At 50.1% G+C, this 21,424-nt stretch overlaps 2 protein-coding genes across 14 annotated transcripts; both read right to left on the reverse strand.

Annotated features, from left to right (window-relative positions):
- Nucleotides 1–617: 617 nt before the first annotated feature.
- On the reverse strand, nucleotides 618–8,034 carry st8sia2 (ST8 alpha-N-acetyl-neuraminide alpha-2,8-sialyltransferase 2). Its single transcript, XM_052061143.1, has 6 exons — nucleotides 7,657–8,034; nucleotides 5,493–5,540; nucleotides 4,145–4,282; nucleotides 3,641–3,898; nucleotides 1,038–1,331; nucleotides 618–937 (listed from the first exon to the last, which is right to left on the reverse strand). The coding sequence occupies exons 1-6, from the start codon at nucleotides 7,764–7,766 to the stop codon at nucleotides 625–627; spliced, it is 1,161 nt and encodes a 386-aa protein (XP_051917103.1). The 5' UTR covers nucleotides 7,767–8,034; the 3' UTR covers nucleotides 618–624.
- Nucleotides 8,035–9,016: 982 nt separating this feature from the next.
- On the reverse strand, nucleotides 9,017–20,544 carry phf21ab (PHD finger protein 21Ab). 13 transcript variants are annotated; one of them, XM_052061124.1, is made up of 18 exons: nucleotides 20,139–20,544; nucleotides 18,725–18,769; nucleotides 18,116–18,167; nucleotides 17,937–18,026; nucleotides 16,836–16,868; nucleotides 16,664–16,729; nucleotides 16,193–16,348; nucleotides 15,106–15,342; nucleotides 14,678–15,019; nucleotides 14,448–14,561; nucleotides 14,324–14,375; nucleotides 14,166–14,245; nucleotides 13,996–14,056; nucleotides 13,195–13,424; nucleotides 12,812–12,967; nucleotides 12,488–12,563; nucleotides 12,317–12,420; nucleotides 9,017–11,706 (listed from the first exon to the last, which is right to left on the reverse strand). In XM_052061124.1, exons 3-18 carry the CDS (start codon nucleotides 18,155–18,157, stop codon nucleotides 11,062–11,064), a joined length of 2,484 nt encoding a protein of 827 aa, XP_051917084.1. In that variant the 5' UTR covers nucleotides 18,158–18,167; nucleotides 18,725–18,769; nucleotides 20,139–20,544; the 3' UTR covers nucleotides 9,017–11,061. The 13 variants fall into 13 exon arrangements, with proteins under 13 accessions (XP_051917084.1, XP_051917080.1, XP_051917082.1 ...); XM_052061120.1 differs by having other exon boundaries at nucleotides 9,017–11,709; nucleotides 18,116–18,164; nucleotides 20,139–20,539; XM_052061122.1 differs by having other exon boundaries at nucleotides 9,017–11,709; nucleotides 14,448–14,558; nucleotides 20,139–20,539.
- Between the last annotated feature and the right edge of the window lie 880 nt (nucleotides 20,545–21,424).

Below are 21,424 nucleotides of genomic sequence, written 5' to 3' on the forward strand. Positions count from 1 at the left end.
CTGTACTTATGGTTTTCGTTTGATTGTTTCATATTTATGACCCCGGGGAATGTTTTTACACAAATAATTGCCGCAGTTATGACTCGTTTCCAGATTTGTGTTATTTCGCCACTGGAGGAATGGAACGGTGTCGTAAATCAAGGACCGCCTGGACTTCTGTGCAAGGAGTTGAGTGAGTCTCACTAGTGGTGCGCGGGCTCCCTCTAGCGGGGACAGGAAAAAACATCACAGAAGTCCGGTTGTAATGATAATCTTTAAGAACTGCATATTTATAAAGACGCTTTTAGGTATCATTTTGATTGAACTTCTATATTTTAGTTAAAGAATTAATTTTTGTGTGGCTTATGATATTCGACTTTTTAGGAATTGATTCATTTTTGATGACAAGGGAGGCGATTGAATGCTGGTCAAGGTGGTGCTTTTTTTTTTTTTTTGAGAAGCATCGCGTGTTGGGATGCGTCTTCTTATATCCTTGTTCTATTGTCCCAGTCAAAACGTCTGTCAAATTAACCTCAAATAAGTTGTATACACACATATTTAAAAAATAATAATAATAAAAATAAAAAGGCGCTGCCGTGAGAGAAGCCTACATGGTCAGACCAGAAAGTATTTTCCCCCCATTAGCTAGTCGCTTCTGCTCTCCTTCGGCAACTCTGGCTGCGCATGGCAACTGCCAGTGTGAAGCCGCAGCGCCCCCCGGTGGTGCAAAGCCCTCAGCGTTCTAAACTCCAGCGGCATGCTGTGCGGGCTGGAGCCGGAGGTGTACTCGTATTTGAGAGTGTCGTAGTAGTGGTACTTGACCGCTTTGCCCGCCGCGTCGTGCGAGAAGGGCCAGAAGCCGTAGAGGTGGATCTCCTCGCAGAAGCGCGTCGCCATGGTGTACATGAGCAGCCCTGTGGTCGGACGCTTGATGTGGACCTTGTTGGTCAGCCAGTAGCTAGAAATAAAGACGGCGGCTTATTAACTGCACAGACTAAGCCCGGGTTCAGTGAAATACATTTTTCCAAACACTTGTTTCGTGACGAGCAGCGCCTTACCCTCTGACGGCATGCAGCAGGCGCAGCGAGGGGAAGGCGGTGCGCACGTGGGCCGCGTGCCGCAGGATGAGGCGCAGGGCCCACTCCACGCGCTCTTCCCCGCCTTTGGCCATGAATGCCGGGATCCACAGCACGCTGCCGCCCAGGCTCCCGAGGCGCCGCGCGAAGCGCCGCCGCCACTCGTCGTCCACCAGATCCCGGAAAGCTCGCTGCACCACCGAAGGGTTCATGGTCACCAAGTCGGTGCGACGGCCCACGTCGTCGGCGTATTCCTCCACCGGTGCCAGGTTGCACCTTGAAACCAAGCAAAGCAAAGTCGAGATGGATAAACGAGTAATCGTGTTAAATTCGTTTTCGAATGTTAAATTGAAATTCTTGCTCCATCAACATTTTTTTTAAAGTCCATCCATCCATCTTGTACCGCTTATCCGGGGCCGGGTCGCTGGGGCAACAACTTTAGCAGGGAAGCCCAGACTTCCCTCTCCCTAGCTACTTCTTCCAGCTCTCCCCGGGGGATCCCGAGTCGTTCCCAGGCCAGCTTGGTGACATAGTCTCTCCAGCGTGTCCTGGGTCTTCCTCGGGGTCTCCTCCCGGTGGGACATGCCCGGAACACCTCACCAGGGAGGCGCTCAGGAGGCATCCGAATCAGATGCCCAAGCCACCTCATCTGGCTCCTCTCGATGTGGAGGAGAAGCGGCTCGACTCGGAGCCCCTCCCGGATGACCGAGCTTCTCACCTTATCTCCGAGGGAGAGCCCGGACACCCTGCGGAGAAAACTCATTTCGGCCGCTTGTATCCGGGATCTCGTTCGTTTTTTTTAAAGTTTAGACCATTTGAGCAAGAAACATGACGTTTTAATGCCCATCATTTGCTTTGGCCGGGCCACATAGAGGGATGTGGCGGGCCGGATCGGGCCCCCGAGCCTCGAGTTTGACACCTGCGAAAAAAACCTTTTGTTTGCTCCTAGCCAAGCCGACCGTCATTATTATTATGCCCGGCGTGCGGGCGAGTCGTGGCCTTGACTCATCTGCATGCCGGAGACACGAGCAAAGACAGCGTACAGTGGACGCAGACGAAAAAGAAATCCAAGGAAAAGCAAAAGCTAATCAAAAGGTCGCGACCCTTCTCCGGCATGCCATCCGTCAGCTGGTCGGGAGTGCTGACGTGCCGCCCGCCGTCTTCACGCCAGGTTTTGCCCGTGTTGTCACCTTGAGTGGGGGGTGGGGGGGGGCCGGAATAGCAAGCGGGATACTTGTTGTTGGCGTCTGCCATCGCATGAGCACCGCAGACAGATTTATGGCCCTCCATCAACGGGGGGGGGGCCGGGGGGCAATATGCCATCCCCCCCGGTGAAAGCCGAGCCGTAATCCGTACGCACACGCAAGTCGCAAGTAAATGAGAACGGGACTCCCGAGAGTGCCCGGCTTCATCTGGGGCGCGCGCCAAAAAAAAAAAAAAAAATTTAATTGCGCCCTGTCTAATTATGGTGGCTTTGAAAAAAAAAAAAAAAAAAGCCTTCAGCAACCACTCCAAATCTGAATTAAAGCGAGACGGGCTTCACTTCCCAATTCAATTCGGAGGAGACAAAGTGAAAGCCAATTTTGCTTTTGCATTTTTCATTACGGCCCACTTTAACTTGCACACGGCGTTAAAAGCGAGCGCGAGCGGAAACTTCCGCGCTTGACGCCAATGCGGCGGAACCTGCGATGTCAAACACTCCAAAAGTTCTTCAACTTGGAGTCCAAACAAAGTTTGCTGCAAAGTAATTGGCCTCTAAAGCAGCCGAGGATGCATGTGGCCCGAAGCCAGAACCCTGAGCGGCCCAATTTCTTTTTCTCCATTAATTAAGCACGTTGAAAGATTCATTATACACAAAAATACGGGTGGAAATGGTGGGGGGGGGGGGGGGTGCATGTGGTGAGAGGGTGAGAAAAAAAATCTCAAATAGGAACAAAAAGGTATGCAAATTTGGTGGTGTCAAACGGCGCCAATGCGTTGGCTTGAGTGTAGTTTTAAGTTTCAATATCACCAATCACCACTAGATGGCAGACATGTCATCGGTGCGCTTCTGAAATGGCACCCGAAAGTGACTTTTTTTTTCTTGCACTCGGAATGATCTGCAGGACAAACATAGTAGTGAGTCCGTAATACTCCCAGTTTGGAGTGGGTTGATTTTGTGGGGGAAGAAAAAGCACAAAAAAACGAGTTCTTGCAGTCGTTTTTTGCCATCCTTGAATGGTCATTTTTATGCGAGTCCAAAAATAATTCATAAATAAATAAATAACAAGATGCGGTGAATTTTGAATATTCGCAAACAGCAATCAATCTAAGTGATTTTTGCTAATTTTTTTTTTAAAGCCACAAAAGTCAACAAAAACAATTGAAATATATTTTTGAGCCGAGTAACTCTGAACACAGAGGGTGTGCACACTTTTGCATGATCTCAGTTGTTTGTTTTTAACATGACATTGTCATTGCGCGCCTTGTCCACTCATTTCTCATTGAGGAACAATAACGAGTTTTGGATTCGGAACTTACTGGTGACGTTTGAACTAAAAAAAACGCCACTGATGGCGCCAAGGTGGCCCGATTTGACGCGATACCTGATGACAAAGTCGTGGGAGTCGATCTGGGAGCCGCAGCTGCTGTTGAGGAGGATCCCCGAGTTGCCGACGATGGCGCACAGCCGGTAGTGGCGGTTCTTCAGGGGCGACACGCTTGGCAGAAGGCGGTGGAGATTCTCTGAGATGTTGGTGGTGCTGTGGCGGTCAAAAACGTAGTGGACCACGTCTCCGGGTCTCAGCGAGCCCTTCAGGATGGAGATGTCTCGCTCAGGGTCCAGGAATCTTAGCACGTTCTTCCTGCGGGAGGGCGTAAAAAAAACAAAAACAAAACATAAATGCCTCAAAACGATACCAGTCGTCGCATGGTGGATTTTTTTATTTTTTTGTGGGGCAGGGAGTTATTTTATTAGCAATGATTTGACTTCCATCTGTGAGATGGCAGCAGAGAAGTTCACAACTCCACTTCCACTTCCGAAACTCAAGTCAAGGTACCACCGGTATGGCGCAAAGAAAATAAAGCAAAAGTGACACTGAGGAGGCTACCTGATGAGTTTGGAGAGGGTCTTGTTGAAGGTCCAGCCAGATGACGCCAACTTGCCGCTGCTGTTGTCGCCCAGCTCAAGGTGATTTATCGCAGTCGGTCTCGGCAATGACGTGCTTCCAACGCATCTGGACGTCTTTCTGCATGCAAACACGAGGCCACATTTGTTGCTTTTTTATTTTTTTTGAAACTTGAGCAGTCTGACCTTTTGGGATTGCAAATGGTAAAAAAAAATACCAGAAACTAATTAGAAATCACATGATCTCTGGGCAATGTATTTATTATTATATACAAGTGTTTGGGCAACAAAGATTATTTGATATTTTGTCTTTAAACGAAAATACAAGCATTTACAAACCTCTTTTTTCTGCGTGGTTAGGTTGAGCGTAATTAATTCATTTTCTGTAGCGTGGCACCTTGACTTACAAGCACTCCAACCTACAAGTTTTTCGATTTATGAACCATTGCCCGCTTCAAGGTGTTTTTTTTTTTTTTGCCCCTACCGTGAAGTTTACTGTAAAACGAAGCATTAGCTTCATGCTAAACACAATGGAAAACACCAGAGACGGGCTAACAAACCTAGCATCAACGTTTGGTTTGTTTGGTACAAGTAAGGCTCAGATATGATAGATGCATTTCGTTATCCCGTAGTTTATTCCTCTTTATCCTCGTTTAAAAGTCAGCATTAAAAAAAAAGAAAAAGAACGGCCGCATACTCACGGTTTGCCGCCTATTCGCCTACCGGTAGTTTTTTTTTTTGTTAGTTTTTTTTATTTATCGCATTTTTTCATGGTTCTTTTTTTTATACACTTATAAAAGCCTCTTTTATATGTGTTTTTGCTCTTCAAAGTTGCTCAATGCCCTGGCATTTGAGTTTTGTAATTTGAGCAACTTGGAAATCACTTCCGGGATCTGCTTTGTGAACGGAGACGTCCGGTATGTCACGTGGACGGTGAATTTGGCCTCTTGGCGGACATCGGAGCTGCCTCCTCCAAATCAAGTGTAAGCAGATCCTCAGTGAGAAGCCGTCGCTGGCTATTCGAGGCTGCCAACCGACGATAATATCGCGGCGGCAACCGGATTCCCATCAGCCAGTCGCCTTTCAATCACATCATAAGCAGGTGCGCCTGCTGTTTGGGGACTACCCCCCCCCGGGCTAGTTAAAATGGTATAACCCAAGAGGCAAGGTGCGGCTTGCCATCGTTACCGTGAGTTGCGTTTCATGCTAAGATAAGATAAGATATCCTTTATTCGTCCCACACTATTAAACTATTAAAGCATCAGTTAAATGCCATAATGACTTGTGTCATTAATAACACAAACACCTGCGACGAGGATCACGTGACTGACCTGCGTGGTTTCGGGAAGAGCCGCTTCATCTTTGACCGGCTGCTTTTTCTACAATAAAACAAGCGTTTTGAGTTAATGTCTTGTGCCGAAGCTCCGAGACACAGAAAGAGTCCAAGTGTTGTCTTTTCAGCAGATATTTTCCAACCCCCCCCCCAAAAAAACTTTCTCTTCCACACCTTGTTGTCCCCGCCACCCACTTCTCTGTTCGATCCGGATCAAGAGACGTTCAAAGACCACCTCTGATAAACGTAAATTAGTGAGACCTTCAATGACACTTTGATAATCAGTGCAATGCAAAAAAAAGCAGAAAAGCAAGAAAAAAAATTCCATGGGAGTGTCTGTGACAGAAAACGGATCATTATTTTAACATCGACCACGAACACAATTTTGAACCAGTCCGGCCTCCCACATTTGGCTGCTAAATAAAAGAATCATCTGCGTGTTGCCACCCCACACTTGTGGACGTCTTCCTTGTAAGAACGAATTATCGCGTTATCAAGTCAGGCACACGTGAGTCCAGCTGTCGTGTTAACGTGATAACTTTTATTGAGCTTTCCCGAAGCGTGTATTAAGATAAGATATCCTTTATTTGTCCCACAATGGGGAAATTTACAGCCTCCAGCAGCAAGAATGTATGTAGAAAGAAGAAGAGAAAAAAAAAAAAACAACACTCTCTAGTCACTCTCTCGTCTCCCGCTCTCGACGCACATCCATGACGTAGTCGCCCGCGACACAATCGTCATGCTGTACACAATTACACCACACGAATGAAGGTGAAAGGCGGGCAGACATTAAGCAGGTATTTTTAGAGCAATCCACCACGGGCTCTTTTGCTGCTGTAATGAGGAGACATGTCACCATAATGAAGGCACATCAATTGAGAGCACTGCCAATGGGGCATAATTGCACTGATGTGCTTTTACGGGGCCACTTCATTAAGAACGCACAAAAACGGACGAATGAGATCCCCTGCGATAGCTCCAAAATATCAAGAAGATGACAGTAAATGCCTGAAATCCGAAAAGTGGGCATAGTGTTTTTAACGCCTTAATTTTTTATACAGTAAATGCCAGTATTCATAGTTTAAACTGTAAAGAAAGCATTAGCCAAATAGCCTCATTGCCGAAAGCATTTTTTAACTTACTGTCACGATATCGATAAAAAATGAGCAAGGTGCTTGCTTTTGTTCCTCTGGTCTTGTTGACTGGGATGATTTCCACTGCATTGCTTAAAAATTCAATTCAAGGGTAAAAAAAAAATGCAAGAGCAGGCTTTTGTTTCCCCGAGTTGCCCTCGTTTCTTTCAGCGTGCAAGTGTAGCACGATTGCACATGCAAGCTGCTGCAAGACAAATAGGTGAAGGCGACCCCCACTCCCCCCTGGGACCCCGGGCCAGGCTGCTCCCATATCAGCTGCACCAGATCATCTACGAACAAACCCTACATATGCAACTTTACATTTATTCTCAATGCTACGGACCAACAGATGCAGATTTTTTTTGGGGGGGGGGGGCGATGCTGATTCTGACATTGGGCAGAATGAAATTCTGATAATCAGACGATGTGTAACGATTTTTGATTGATTTATTTGGTAGTAGTATTTGGTCGCGTGTGTGAAATTTCATCTGTGCTGACAATAAAGTGATATTTGATTTTTTTTCTCTCTTTTGCGACACTCTTTGTAATAGACGTCACGTGATTAACGCTTTGATCAGTGACAAGCTTCTTGTACGAGTGACATTCCCGGATGTCAATCACAAGCGTCCACATTGTTTTGATACGCAGCGATCTCATCCAAAAAGAGACCCAGTGCTGCCATCTGGTGGCAATATTTAGTGTTTTGTTTTTAAACGTCGTAAAACCAGAGTTGGCCAAGACTTTTTTTTCTGCCCAGACACCGGTGCCTCTCTTTAATATTCCAGTTGACAACAAGTCAAGAGTTAAAAGTCATATGTTTGGGGGCGGGGTTGGGGGGGGGGTACTGGAACAGATTAATCGCATTTCTATTCATTCAAATGGTGATGATTTGCGATACAAACTAACTCGTACGACGCTACTGTATTCTAATACTCATAAGTGCTCACTAGCCGGTGGAATATCGAGCGAACGCGCACGCGCACGGGCACGCGCACGCACACACAAGGAAAATGTGCGGCGTCTACTCACAAGGCTTCTTGTTCTTCTTCGTTTTCCACTTGTGAGATATCATCCACGATGAGAAGAATCACCAGTAGTGTGACAAAGAGGAAGAGCAGCGTGCGTAACGTGGGCGTCATGATCCGAGCTTGCGGGTGCTAGGCGGGGGGGGGCCGCCGCAAGTCCGGCAGCAGGCACCCCCCCCCGACTCCCACCCCCTTCACCTTCTTCTCCTTCGCATGTCTCCCTCTGTCCTCATGTGCGCTGTGCGTGCGTGTGTGTGTGTGTGTGTGTCTCTTTGTTGTGATCGACAGACCCCTCCCACGCGTGCTGCAGTCCAATTTGTACGAGACCCCCACCTCCTCTCGTTCTCGCTCTTGTGTGTGCGTGTGTGTGTGTGTGCGCGCATTGTGGTCTCCAATACTCCAATATAAGTGCTAATTCCCCAGTCCAACTTTCAAAGCGGGCACCTCCACAGGCGGCGGGGTTGGGGGGGGGGGGGTTAATTTGAGAGCTCTTTTTGCGTGCGCGCGTGTGTGGGAGTGGGTGTGTGTTGGGCGGGCGTTGATGATGTGGACCACATGCTGACTTAAAGGCGCAGGCGCTAACCGGAAGAAAAAAAAACAGTTGTTCAGGTGGTCAAGTGCAGTTATTGCTCATGTAATGCAGTACAAAGAGAATAATATCATGTTATGGGGTACAAATATTACAAGTACAAGTACAAAATACAAAAGCTAGTACAAAATTTGATGCGTTTGGTAGTTGAAGATGGTGGCGGGGCGGAATTTCGGGTCCAATGTTCACACACAGTGCTTACCTTGAGATAAGAGTGACGCAATGTGAAGCGTTTCGAGATACGAGCCATTGTTTGGACATTTTATTGATGGATTTATTTGTCTTGCTGGCAAAAAAAAACAACACAAAAGTGATGGTTTTGAGGATTTATTAGCAAACTGATAAAATAAATAAATAGAAATTGATCAAATGCTCCTAGTGGTGGCTTTGAGATACGAGCCATTGTTTGGACATTTTATTGATAATTTATTTGTCTTACTGGCAAAAAAAAAAACCAACACAAAAGTGATGGTTTTGAGGATTTATTAGCAAACTGATAAAATAAATAAATAGAAATTGATCAAATGCTCCTAGTGGTGGCTTTGAGATACGAGCCATTGTTTGGACATTTTATTGATAGATTTATTTGTCTTGCTGGCAAAAAAAAACAACACCAAAGTGATGGTTTTGAGGATTTATTAGCAAACTGATAAAATAAATAAATAGAAATTGATCAAATGCTCCTAGTGGTGGCTTTGAGATACGAGCCATTGTTTGGACATTTTATTGATGGATTTATTTCTCTTGCTGGCAAAAAAAAAAAACAACACAAAAGTGATGGTTTTGAGGATTTATTAGCAAACTGATAAAATAAATAAATAGAAATTGATCAAATGCTCCTAGTGGTGGCTTGGTGCCATCCTGTAACCTAGCAACAGTATTTTAAGTGAAACACTGCATCATCATCATCATCATCATTATCATCACAAGAAGAGGAGGCTCAATACAGAGGTAAGAATCCCACCAACATGGCCAACAGAAGACACGTGTGGAACACAAGTCCAAAAAAATAAAACACATTCCTTTCCAAAATTATGAAAAAATACAAACAATTATACAAAGATTCCCGATGTACACTTGTTCTTTATTTGGAGCGCTACAATGCGTCTGAGCACATGGATTTAAAAAAAAAAAGTTAGGTGTGGGGGTCACAGGGTCACGTGAGGACAACACTCGAAGGCCACTGTCATGACGAGACGCTGGCAAACGGACACTTTGGACTCTGAGCAATGCCGCATTCCCCTCCCGTGAGCAGGTTTCATCTGCGTTCTTTGGATGAATGGGCCTTTTTTTTTTTGCTCCGCCCACTCAGACGACAGCTCCCACTGGCTCCGCCCATTCCCAAACCAACCCCCCAAAGCAAAATGAACGAAACAATAAAACAAGGAATGCATCATTAACTTGTGTATAAAATTTGCATAAGAAGGCATGCATTGATGGGGGAGGGGGGTAAGGGGGGTGGGGGTCACATTTTTTTTTTTTTTTTTGTTATAATACTGCTCAAGTGAAAAAGTGCATCACCGCCTGGGCTTTGTCGTCAGGACAACCCGGCAGACTTGGCAACCTTTGACCCCTCAATGAGCGAGTTGATCAGGTAAAAAAAAAAAAAAAAAAAAAAAAAAAAACATTTAAGGCAGTAAAACACTGAGCGGCCAATGAGGTGAATGGGCGGGTCCACGCGTCACAGTGCAAGTCAAGACAAATCGAAGAAGGCACTCGAGGTACCTACTGGGGAGTGGGGGGGGTCGGGGGGGGGGACTGAGATATGCTAATTGGCTGACACGAGTCATGAGACCTCAAAAGTGGACAAAAAAAATTAAAAAAACGCAAACAAAAGAGGCACCATGGATGATGAAGCGGGAAGTGAGCGGCGCCCCCTGCAGGCTCTTCTTGTGCTTCCTCCAAAGTGGGAGGAGTCAGGTGGCAATCACAGAACCAGAAGAAGAAACCAACTTGTGCTTTTTTTTTCTTCTTTTTTTTTTTCCCCCGTCGCCGTTAAGCGGAAGCTTTAGCTCCGCCCCCCCCCCTCCCGGCGCATTTGATGCGTTTTGGCAGTTGAAGATGGGTGGCGGTGGGGGGCGGAGCAAAACACAAAAAGCACTTAATTCCCAAACACCAGGAAGACGTGAACACGTTTGTCCTAGAAAAAAAAAACAAAACAAAAGCACATCACACGGACACACCAATGACGACTCACGACAACAACACCGCTCTGTGGGTCCGCCTCCTCCACACCCGCCTTCGTGGGAGGACGGGGGCTACGGTCTCTAGAACAGGTGGGGGGCGGGGGGGGGGGGGGGGGAGTGGGGGCCGGGAGTCTTCAAACAAAGAAGTGACGGACGGGGTCAGAAAGTTAAGTGGGCGGCGCTCTTGGGGTGAAGCTCCGGGCAGCCATGTTGGATCGCGACCACGATGATGATGATGTCACACTCCGAGTCCGCTTGGAGCACTTCTTTGTTTGAAGGTCGCTGACCTTGAGCAGGATCGGACGGACGAGGGGGGCGGGGCTTCACCGACCGCTCTCCCGAGGCATGTGGCCCCCCCCGTCCGCCACTCCGCACCCCCCCCCCCCACCCCAGACCGTCGGGACAGGCACACTCTGGTGTGATGGATTCAGTCTCCTTTCGAGCGTTCCCATGACAACGTCTATGGCTAAGTGGCCGCGAGCGCACGACCAGGCCGCTATCTACCATCGACACAGGCTGACGATATACGACGCAAACAAACGACATTTACACACATTGGCAACTTTTTTTTTTTCCGCCCCCCCCCCAACCCCACCCCCCCCGGGGTATCGCATTCCACGTGAAAGCGACACACTCACTCTGCTGGCACACAATGCTGGGAGGGTTCTGAGGTTTTGCTGTTGCTGTCGTTGATGTCCCGTTTGTCCCGCGTGGCCGTCTCCGAAGGGCCGGTGATGGACATTTTGTTCTCAGAGTCGGCGGCGGGGACGTCCGCCGCGGAGGGGGTGAGCGGCGGCGGCGGCAGCGGCAGCGGCGGCTCACCCGTACCGTTGGCGGTGGCCTGCGTCGGCGCCTCCGAGGAAGTCGCCGCGTCCACCTGCGCAGGCGCGACAGTCTCGCCCTCCGCCGTGCCCTCCGCCCACACGGCAGGTTCCGTCTGAGCGCCTCCTCGATCATCCGCTCCACGCGTGACGTCGTCGCGACGGTCGGCGTCCCCGCAGGTGGTCTCGCTCCTCTCTGGCGCCCGCTCCTCGGCTTTGTCGCTCTCGGCCGCATCGCCGGCCTCGACCTCGGGCGGTGTCGGCTCAACGTGAGGCGAGGCCGCCTCGGCTTCCGGCGGCACCGCCGCATCTCGGACTCGTACGTCCCTGCCATCGGGGTCGCAAGTCGCCGGGTTGAAGTTGAAGGCCTGGATGAGGCGGACCAGATGTTTGACTTTGTCCAGGGACAGCTGCATCTCCTTCTGGCGAGCCAGGATGCCGTTCTTGGTCTCCATGCACTTCTGGCGGCGAAAAGACGGGAGCGGAGAAGTCAGCTGGCAGGCAAAGCAATGACACGCTCTGCCACTAGATGGCAGAATATCCACAAGGAAGCGTTCAATCCAAGTTGCACGAATCAGCAGGAACCAAGTTTCATCCCGACTCAGGACACTTGGATTAAACTGATCGCAAATCGTTTTTTGCAGTTTTAAGCGTTGACAAAGAAGCATCACGTGTTCTTCGAGCACTCACCTCAAAAACCTTTTTTTGGGGTTAAGCAAGAAAAATTTTACGATTGCACACAAACGGGAATGTCATGAAATCAATTATTTATATAAAGCATCGGTAAGGTATGTGGGGACGAGCAAAAAGTAACAACAACAGTCTGAGTGAACAAAGATCACAATCGGGGGTTCCGCAGGGGTCTATCCTTCGACCACTTCTATTGAGGGTCTACCCTTTGATCGGCACCTTTACACAAGCGTATTTGCTACGTTTTTTTTTTTGTATCTCTCCCCACTTGACGAGCAGGAGCGTATCTGGAGCTCGCTCCCAACTTAAATTTTGGCTCGCGTGACAAACGAACGGTAAAAGTTCGTTAAAAAAACGGTAAAATCGATAAAAGTTTACCGTGATGGAGTTGCTGAGCTGCTTGACTCGTTGCTCCAGCTGCTCACGCTCCAGCCGCAGTTCCGCACTCCACTTGATGAGCTTCTGCTTCTCTTCTTCTTTCGCTGCGCAGACATGAGGGAATACTCGTGAGCTCGCCGGGGGGGGTGGGGGGGGGGCACGGTGGCTCACCTTCTTTGTAGGCGATGTAGGAGTGGACGATGGCCAGCGTTCCGGGCCACGGAATGGCTTCTTCTTTCTTGAGGATCTGCGGAGAGAAACTGGCGCTGGTCAGACCCACGGAAAAGACGCGACGGGGAATCGGGGGGGCGGGGGGGGGGCGGGGTCAGGGAGATGCGAGCGGCGGCGACGGCCGTCGCCTAGCGGCGAGGCCGAGGCCGCGAACGGGCACGAATGGAGCGGGCGGAATGCGTGACACAAACGGACGGGTGGGACACAAGTGTGCGGCGTGGATGCTTACAAAGGGTTGAACAGTCCTAAAGCGGGGCCCGTTACCTGATCTTGGCATTTGGGACAGATCCACATGCCTTTAGGAATGCTTTTCAGGGGCGGTTCCAGGCAGTCCAGGTGATAGACACGAGAACACGTGTCGCACATGAGCAACTGGCCACTGCGTCTGCACACAGTGCAGAAGTCCTCATGGATGTCTCCCTGCGAGCAAGAATTGGACCAATCAGTCGCCCCGCACCGCCCGCCAGGCAGAGGAGCGGCCGGCTTTAGTCAGGGGGGGGGGGTGGGGGTGGGGGGGCCGGTGGTCATGTGTGTTAATTTTGGCCGAGAGGCTGTTCACTTTGTAAGACTGATGGACATGTGGGTGGATGATCGACAAAAGACTACTGAGCCCACGGCGGCCTTCCGCCCCCCCCTCGGTTACTTACATCCCCAGAGCTGGGGCTGGGCAGGGGGAGGGGGCGGGCGGGGCTGGAGGGGGAGGTCGGGGTGAGGCAGCCCAGCTCCGGGACGCCGCCGTATTTGGGTGGGCGACCTGGGTGGAATGAGACAGACGACAAAGACGGAAAAAAAAAAAAAAAAAAAAAAAAAAAGATGGAGAGGGGGGAAGAACAACAACAGTCTGCGTGACATACCTTGGAAAGGGAGTCGTCGTTGGCTAGCATGAGGGTGGGGAGGGGGGGAGGGAGGGGGAGGGCGGGAGGAGGAGGAGGGAAGGGGGGGGGGGGGAGTCAGAAGCACAGACAGTGTTAGTGCGCACGCCGCCATCATGCTCGGTGAAGTGCGCGCCGCGCCGCCGCCGCCGCGACTCGAAAAAGAAGCTCCTCGGGCGCTTGGGGGGGGGGGGGGGGGGGGGGGGTTTGCCGACACCACATCCAGAGGCGGCGATCAAACCTGCCAGTCGGGACAGTTACGCTACGTGGACGCGCCGCCTCTCGATCGATCTTAAGTCTTTGCTTTTGGCCATTCGCACGCGCCGCTTTCCCCCCCGTCAGTCGGTGGTCAAGTGCCCCCCCCTCCCTCGCCGTCCTTTGCGGGAGGCGACTGGACTCGCCGGCTTCCAAAATCGGGTTAGTGGTGGAAGTGAGTGAAAACGTGACGGCAGCGAGGACAGGAAGCGTGTTAACGGCATGTAGAGAGAGACATGACGCCTTATTTGAGTTGAAGATTGCGAGGGGGGGGGGGCGGATGGGGGGGCGGACCGCTGGCCACGGCGAGAGTATACCGACCTCTCTTCCGGGTCCCCAGGTGCAGGGGGCTGTTCAGGTAACTCACGGCGCTCTTTTTCCTCTGAAACACAAACACGGCAAGCACCGCATTTGGAAGCACCGCCACAGGAAGCGGGCGGCCTTTCAAAATAAAAGCAGGCGGCCCGTCTCGAGCCGAACGCCGGATTTACCTCCGGCTCAAACACGGCGCCGCTGTAGACGGGGTTGGCCGTCGTTCTCCTCTTCCTCTCCTGCCGTTTGCTCTGAATCTCTGCAAAGAGGCGCCACGCGTTCAAGTTGCTGGCGGGGGGGTCGTGGGGGGGGGCGTCTTTTCGAAAAGAAGGCTCACCTTCCAAGTGGTCGTGCGTTACCAGACCCAAGGACACCATAAAGGCCAGTTTCTAGAAGGGAGAGAAAGGCAATCAGACAAGGGGCGTGGCGCCGCGGCGGCGACGCCCTCGCCCGCCGCCTACCTCTGGACTCTCCTCCTTCTTGGGCCTGGGGGGCGGAGACAAGGGCGGAGTCGACGAAGAGGGGAGCGCGCCGACCGGCTTGTGCTCGGCTCCGCCTCCTGATTTAACAGTCTGCTGAGAGAGGACGGCGAGAAGTCACGGCAGTTGCCGGGTGGGCGGCGGCCTCGGCGTCGGCGCCGCCCACTCGCCGGGTGGGCGGCGCCCTTCGGCGTCGGCGCCGCTTTCCCTACCTTGGGCTCGGCGGTCACGCCGCTGATCTGGAGAGGCTGGGCGGGAATGGGGGCGGGGGCGACGGAGGCGGGGTCGGGCGCACGGGCGGGGCTGGCGAGGCAGGCGGCCGTGGTGGGCGTGGCGATGACGATGCCGGTCAAAGGGGCGGCGCCCGTCTTGACGCAGGGCTGCCCGTTGACGATGCGCAGCTGGTGAATGGGCGCGGCCGACGAAAGCGAAGGCGACAGCTTGGTGGCCAACATGACGGGCCTCTGCAGCAGTTGCGGCGCCGCCATCATGGGCGGGGGGGGCGCGGGGGCGATGGGGATGTTGGCGGGCGAGGCGGGCTTTGGTCTGACCTGCTGATGAACGGCGGCCAATCGGAAAACGGGAAGCGACGGCCAATCGCGTTTGTGAAGCACGTTTTTTTTTTTTTGCGCGGACTTACCAGCATGGCGTTCTTGGAAACGAGCCTCAGCGGCTCCAAACTGTGAGCGCTGAGCTTGCCCGCCACCTGCAGGTTGATGGGGGCGTTGTGCGCGTCGGGTTTGGAGATGGCGGTGGTCACCATGGTGACAGTGGCCGGGCGTTGCGGCAGGATGGAGCCGGGCAGGGAGGGCGTGGCCGCGGCTTTCAGCACCAGTGGTAGCGTCTTGGTGGTGAGGACCGGCGTCACTGTCAGCGTCTGACAAAAAAAATAAAAAAAACAAAAAACAAAAAAACGCAAATGTGCATCTCGACAAGGACTCAAGATTTTTTTTTTAATCCAATTCAAATGCCGCTTTCAATTTGCAAAGGGTGCAATTTGGAAGAAAACAAAATCAGTGCGTCGCAAAGGCAGTCCACATTTTTCCCAGATCATCCCCCCCCCAGCCCCCCCCCCCCCCAAGACCTTTCAAAGTGATAAAGCCGTTGCTCGGCATGCAAGACTGCCAGTCAGAAGTTTACAACTCAAAATGGCTTTCATTTCAATTCCTGGTTCGATCCCAGTTTTAGCATGAGGCTAACCTATAAAAAACAAAAAAACAACAAACAAAAAACAACAACAAAAAAAAAAACAGAAAAAGCATTTTTGTATATGAAATCCAGTCGTTTTGTTTTTTTTTTGTAATACATATTGCTTACATTTGTGAAAGAAAAAAAATAAAGATAAACGCAAAGAGGACCATAACAAAAATAATCGCATAATTAATCGCAATATTGTGGAGGGAAAAAAAATCCTCGATTAATTTGAGTAACCCTAATTAGAATCAATAACTAAGTAAATATTCTATTTTTTTTATTTATATTAATTTTTTATTTATTTTTATTCATTTTATTTATTTGGTGCGTACGATCAAGCTAGTAGCAGGAACAATTGGTGTGCGATTTGAACGAACCAGCGCACTGAGAAGGCCAACGTCAAATGGCGTCAAAAGGCCATTAAAAAAAATATATAATATAAAATATAATATTTTATGTATATATGTGAGTGTGTATATTTTATGTATATATGTGATTGTGAATGTTTGTGTGCGCCTGCGCGCGTTTGGTACCTGCTGCAGCCCCGCAGGAATCTGCTGGCTCTGCATCAGGTTGCTGGGCTTGTTGACATCGCCCCCCACAGGAGGCGCGTGGACCTGCAGCTGCACTTTGGATTCTGGTTCTTGCTTGACCAGCAGCTCTTTCCTCAGCTGCTCGACCACCTTTTTCTGTCGGGGACGCAAGAAACGCACACGCTCGTACTGATTTGCAAGTTTTGTTCTTCAGACGGAACCTCTTTTGAGACCTTTTCAGGAAATTTCCACGTTCGTGTCTCAGGCATCGGTCTTAATTGCCGTTCGACGGGCCAACCGAGAGAAACGCAGCCAGAGTAAAAACAACAACCACCAGATTGACTAGCGACGTTTGCCCGCAAACAAACGTACAACGAGACAACACGGGCGAGATTTCGTGTTGGGTTTGAAGCGATCCAAATGGCGCCACCTTGTGGAAATGCGCACGGGGCACATGAAGGGCGTCGCTACCTGCTTCTCGCTCAGTGAGGTGATCTTTGCTTGGAGTTCATGAAGTTGCTTCTTCAGATCTGCGTTCTGCAGAAGAACAGAGGGGTGGGGAGTGGGTGGGGGGGTGGGGGGGGTTAAAAAAAAGGCGTCGGGTCATGTGACCGCTTCTTCCCGTGACTGCGGGCGACTTTACCTGAGGGTCCTGCTTCATCTGGGCCACCAGTTTCTGTGGGCAACAAAACGCACACAGTCAGCAGTGCTAGTGAATGGGAGGTGGTGGGGTGGGGGCTAGGGGTGTTTTTCCCACAATTTAGGCCACGTTATATCGCGCTAACAAAATATTTTCAGTTATTATATAAAAAAAATATATATGCAAAATGCACCCGGTGGTGCCGTTATATAACAAAAATAAATACATTTAAACATTTGCAAACGTAAACAGTAGCCTGCCTATTTTTTGCCGCAAATGCGGATTATCAATCGAACTCTCTTATTTTTTCTGACATAAGTTGATTAATTAAAAGAAATGAATAAATCATTCAATGGGCATAACACAACGCCGTAGCATCACGGATGCCGGCTTTTGAATATGGCGTCCATCGCACTTCGCATGGTTCGGGGAGGACGTGACTTACGCAATCCCCCCCCCCCCCCCAAAAAAAATTTCAAATATGGACTCGTCAGACACACTTTCCCACTTGGCATCAAACCGAAAGAAATTCAGCACCGTTCACCGGGTGGTGTTAATATCTCGCTTTGGCTTTGCACGGTCGAGTTTGAACGTGCAATGTAGCATCGAACCGTTTGTGACCAATATTAACGCATCAGCTTTGCAAATCATTGCACTCAGTTTTTTAAATTTACCTTTTCACACGATGGCCCAAATTCATTTGAATTTGTAAACAGAGCTTGCAAGCCGTTTTGTTAAAAAAAAAAAAAAAAAAAGAAGATGAACAAGACATGCGAGTAGCATCCCAGCTAGCACTGGCTAGCTATTTGCTAGCTTGATATCGCCAGCGCTGCCATTTCGGGCATCCTTCGTTCTCTGTGACGTTTTATCACAATGACAAATCACTTTTCACACCACACCAGGAGAAATCCTCTTCCCGATGAGTCCTAAACACTTAAGTCTGGTACCAGAAAACTCGCCTGCTGATTGAAAAGTTCAGAAACACAGCCTGTGTCCCAGCCAACTAGCTCGCTAACTCTGCCGGCAAGCTAACTCTTCCCTCGGAAGCGGATGTGGCAAAAATCAACAACAACAAACGTCGGCGAAGGACAAGCGAAGCGGCACCTGATGGATCTGGATCTCCACCTTCAAAGCCTCCTGCAACGTCTGTAATTCCATCATTGACGCAGTCAGTCTTTCAGCTGATGGATCAGCCTGAAGGCACAAAAAGCAGAAATCAACAGTGACCCGCGTGGACATGAGACGCGTTTCTCGACTCAAAAGGTCAAAAGACGTTACGGTACCTGAACGCCGTCTCCGGTGGGAAAAGCATCCAACTGAAGCATGAACGTGCTGCTGTGAGAAAGACATCACGGTTTCGACTTACTCACGTATTGCCAAATTACATTTCGGCGACATGTCGCGAGCGCTTTTTGACCTCTGCCTGAGCAACTCTTCACTGTGCGAGATAAGCAATTCAACCGTAGATGCAATCACTCTATCCCGAATTTTTTTTTTTTTGGCCACATGCTCCAAAATGGTTGCTTGTTGTTATACTCTCTTAGCCACGCCCACTTTGCCTAGCCCATGTAACAAAGTGTGACTCCGCGGTCTCAACTGGATTCAACTAGTAAGTAAGACAAAGAGCGCCATCGATAAGGAAGGCCAAAGCACGAGGAAAAAAGTCCCAGCGATACAACGGCCGAGCTCAAATCACCTCGGGCGTAATTTATGACAAGAGTCGCGCGGTGGAACGACTATCATAAGGCGGGAATACGCCAACCGTCCATGATTTGGTTTTGATTGCCATCTTGTGGAAACCATAACGTGAAATTATTATTATTATTTCGATTCAACATGTTGGATGTAAATACGGTCCCATAATATGCGAATGGAATAAATGGGGGACTCACCACCCGGCTGTGGGACTGGACTCCGCCCCCTCTGCCCTCCCTGCCCTGTACAACAAGTGCACACAACAGCGATTTATAGTCATAGTATGAAGTAAAATAATAAACACATAACATAAAACAAGGACAGTCGTGCAATGCTAACCACTTTTCCCCTCACATGTTTAAGAAAAGTTTAGAATTTAAAATTAAATCCACAAATATGCTTCAGCTTGCTCCGTAGACGTTTTACAATATTGTTAAGTTGTTCACCAACTTTATTAATTACAAAGGTTATGATGTGGTAGAGTTGCACAGTCCAGTTGTTACGCAAAGGCAGAGGCCGGTGTACCGATGAAGCATTTCTTTGTATCGGCACATAAAGTGTTGTAAAAGCTTTCCGTTCTTATTCTATTGACGTCGGTTGCAAAGAAGAGCTGCTGTGACGTCACGGGCAGACTTGTTTAGATAGCCTTAGCTTAGATTTTTTTTTTTAATGAGGCGGTTTTCTCTACTTTCTGAGTAACTTGCGAGTAAAACCTGCCCCTCGGAATGCTTCCCAAGTTGAAAAGTTGCCCGCGTCACTCCTGAAGGGCACACAGGTGAGCACAGGTAGGGGGGCGGTCAGGCGCCGCCGGGTTAATTGGCGTGATTGCAGCCGGGATGGGATGTCAGGTCAGGGGAGGCGCGGACGAGCAGCCGTCGCGAGCCGCCGACACCGACGACGTTAAAATGGAGGTTTCACTTTGTGCTCCGAGTACTCGAGTCAAGTGCTCCAATAAATGTTTTATAAGCGTCTCATTCATGGCCGACGCCGGATACTCCAGCTCCGCTTTGGAACCAACCCGGGCCACCGCGACGTGCGCGGCGTCGGTTCCGGCGGGCGCTCGAAGCCTCACCGGGTCCAATAGGTCCAAAGTGACAGCAGCGCCCAACGTCGGAGAACAAGTGAACGTTAACGTTAGCCTGCTAGCTAGTTAACGCTAGCGCCACGTTAGCCTTGGCAAGCTAACGCGGCTAAGTTCTGCCGAAAGATGGAAGATGAGGCGACGGGAGAGCGGAAAGGGGAGGCCGGCCGGAGCGCGCTCCGACGCCCACCCGAAATCACGACGACCAACGGGCGGCAGGAGGACGTCTCCGAGACTGCTCAAAGGCGGCCAACCCCCCGCTGGCCGCAGAGCTGCGAGCGAGGGCTAGGAAGGCTACGAGCCGCCTCTGGCTGTCCAACTTGTGTCGGCCTCTTCCTCGTCCTCCTCCTCCTCCTCCGCAGAAACTCCGACAAGAAGCCGCAAAGAGGCAGCAAAGAGCACAACGAGGCCCCCCAAAAGAGCCCGGAGGCCGCACGCGAGCACGCACACGGACACGGGACGCGCGTCAACTCGGGGCGAGCGAGGTCGACATTAAAGTTAGCAAATGAAAAAGCTCGATGTGCACTTACTCAGCAGCAGTCCTCCTCCAGATTAATTCAATATATATCTCCAACTAGCCGATCCACGATGGAACAAGAGCCCACAAAGAGTCCCACTCGCTCCTTCCCCGGCACCTTGACTTAGTTGCTCAATTTTGGACGTAGTTTGGGCAAATTCGTGAGAAAAGACACAAACTGAAGCTACAAAACAAGAACTCTTGTTCAATCTCATTCAGCTCAGCCTGCGCACAGCTCATATCACTCCGCCGCAGAGCTACACGAAGGCCCGACAAAACTACTTCTCCGTCTCCAAAAAGCCGCTTTAGCTGGCACCGAGTCGTCGACATCGGTGACGCCGTTTCCGAAAGTGTGTCGGACGGCACCGATCGCCCTCGCCGGCCCGCAAAAAGATGTCTTCCCGAAGCGGACTAGTTTTTGTGTCGGTGCGGCGAATTTATTTCACTTTGCCTAAGGAACGGCGGTGCTGCGACTCCCATTGCCTAGGGAAAAGACCCGGATGTAAACTCAGTGAAACTACCGAAAGTGCTCGTGAGCGCGCGAGCGTTTCCACGTAGGCGCGCGCACGCACGCACACGTCCGATTTCATTCGTTCTATCCATTGCACTATTGTCCCTGATAATATGCGTATCGTATTTGTATGGTAGTGCCGTACGGAACGCCTTCGACCTGCCAGAAATCGCCGAGGCGCTTGTTGCCTCGTGCACTTCAACACTTCGGGCGAAGAAGTCGGGCGCTTCCATCTGTACGTAGAGCCACTCAGAAGAATCGTTCATGACACCATAGATATATATTTGACTCACGTTGTTATTCTTCATCTATTCCAGCAGGGGTCGCGACAGCTTTCCTTTTTCCATGGCGCTCCCCAAGCGACCAGCTCGCTTGGGTGAGCTGGAGCAGCCCGTCCCAGCCGCGACTGTGGTGCCAGCCGACTTGGTCGTGAGGCGGACGGCAAGGCAACACCCTGGACTGGTCGCCAGCCCAATCAATAACTCATGAGCTCAAATCTTTAGTGGGGGACTTACCGTAAACTTCGACTTCGTGTTGCAGCCCACTACCTGCACATCACAAGTGCGTCCTCTGTATGCATTTTTTCTTTGTCTAATTTAGTGTGAAGCAATCACAGGTTGCAGTGACAGACAAATAAAGGAACGCGCATTAACATGTGAAATGAGTAAAATAAAACCTCGCAAATTGTAAATAGTAACGTGAATAACAATATTTAATGCAACCGGTCATGCCAATCTAGACAAAATAAAATGATTGAATAATGAATATTCTGGGCTCCCCTCGTTAGT

This window comes from Hippocampus zosterae, chromosome 3 (assembly GCF_025434085.1).
Source record: "Hippocampus zosterae strain Florida chromosome 3, ASM2543408v3, whole genome shotgun sequence".
Taxonomy (NCBI): Eukaryota; Metazoa; Chordata; class Actinopteri; order Syngnathiformes; family Syngnathidae; genus Hippocampus; species Hippocampus zosterae.

Bases quoted from the DNA above. Each gene is read 5' to 3' on its own strand.
- st8sia2 (XM_052061143.1), bottom strand. From the start codon at position 7,766: ATGACGCCCACGTTACGCACGCTGCTCTTCCTCTTTGTCACACTACTG. The intron at 3,899-4,144 runs GTAGCCTCCTCA...GCCCTCCCGCAG, and splicing joins ACCCTCTCCAAACTCATCAG to GAAGAACGTGCTAAGATTCC. The intron at 1,332-3,640 runs GTATCGCGTCAA...CTTGGTTTCAAG, and splicing joins TCCCACGACTTTGTCATCAG to GTGCAACCTGGCACCGGTGG.
- phf21ab (XM_052061120.1), bottom strand. From the start codon at position 18,157: ATGCTTCAGTTGGATGCTTTTCCCACCGGAGACGGCGTTCAG. The intron at 16,730-16,835 runs GTAAAGTCGCCC...GTTCTTCTGCAG, and splicing joins AGATGAAGCAGGACCCTCAG to AACGCAGATCTGAAGAAGCA. The intron at 13,425-13,995 runs GTCGGTATACTC...CCCTCATGCTAG, and splicing joins CCTGGGGACCCGGAAGAGAG to CCAACGACGACTCCCTTTCC.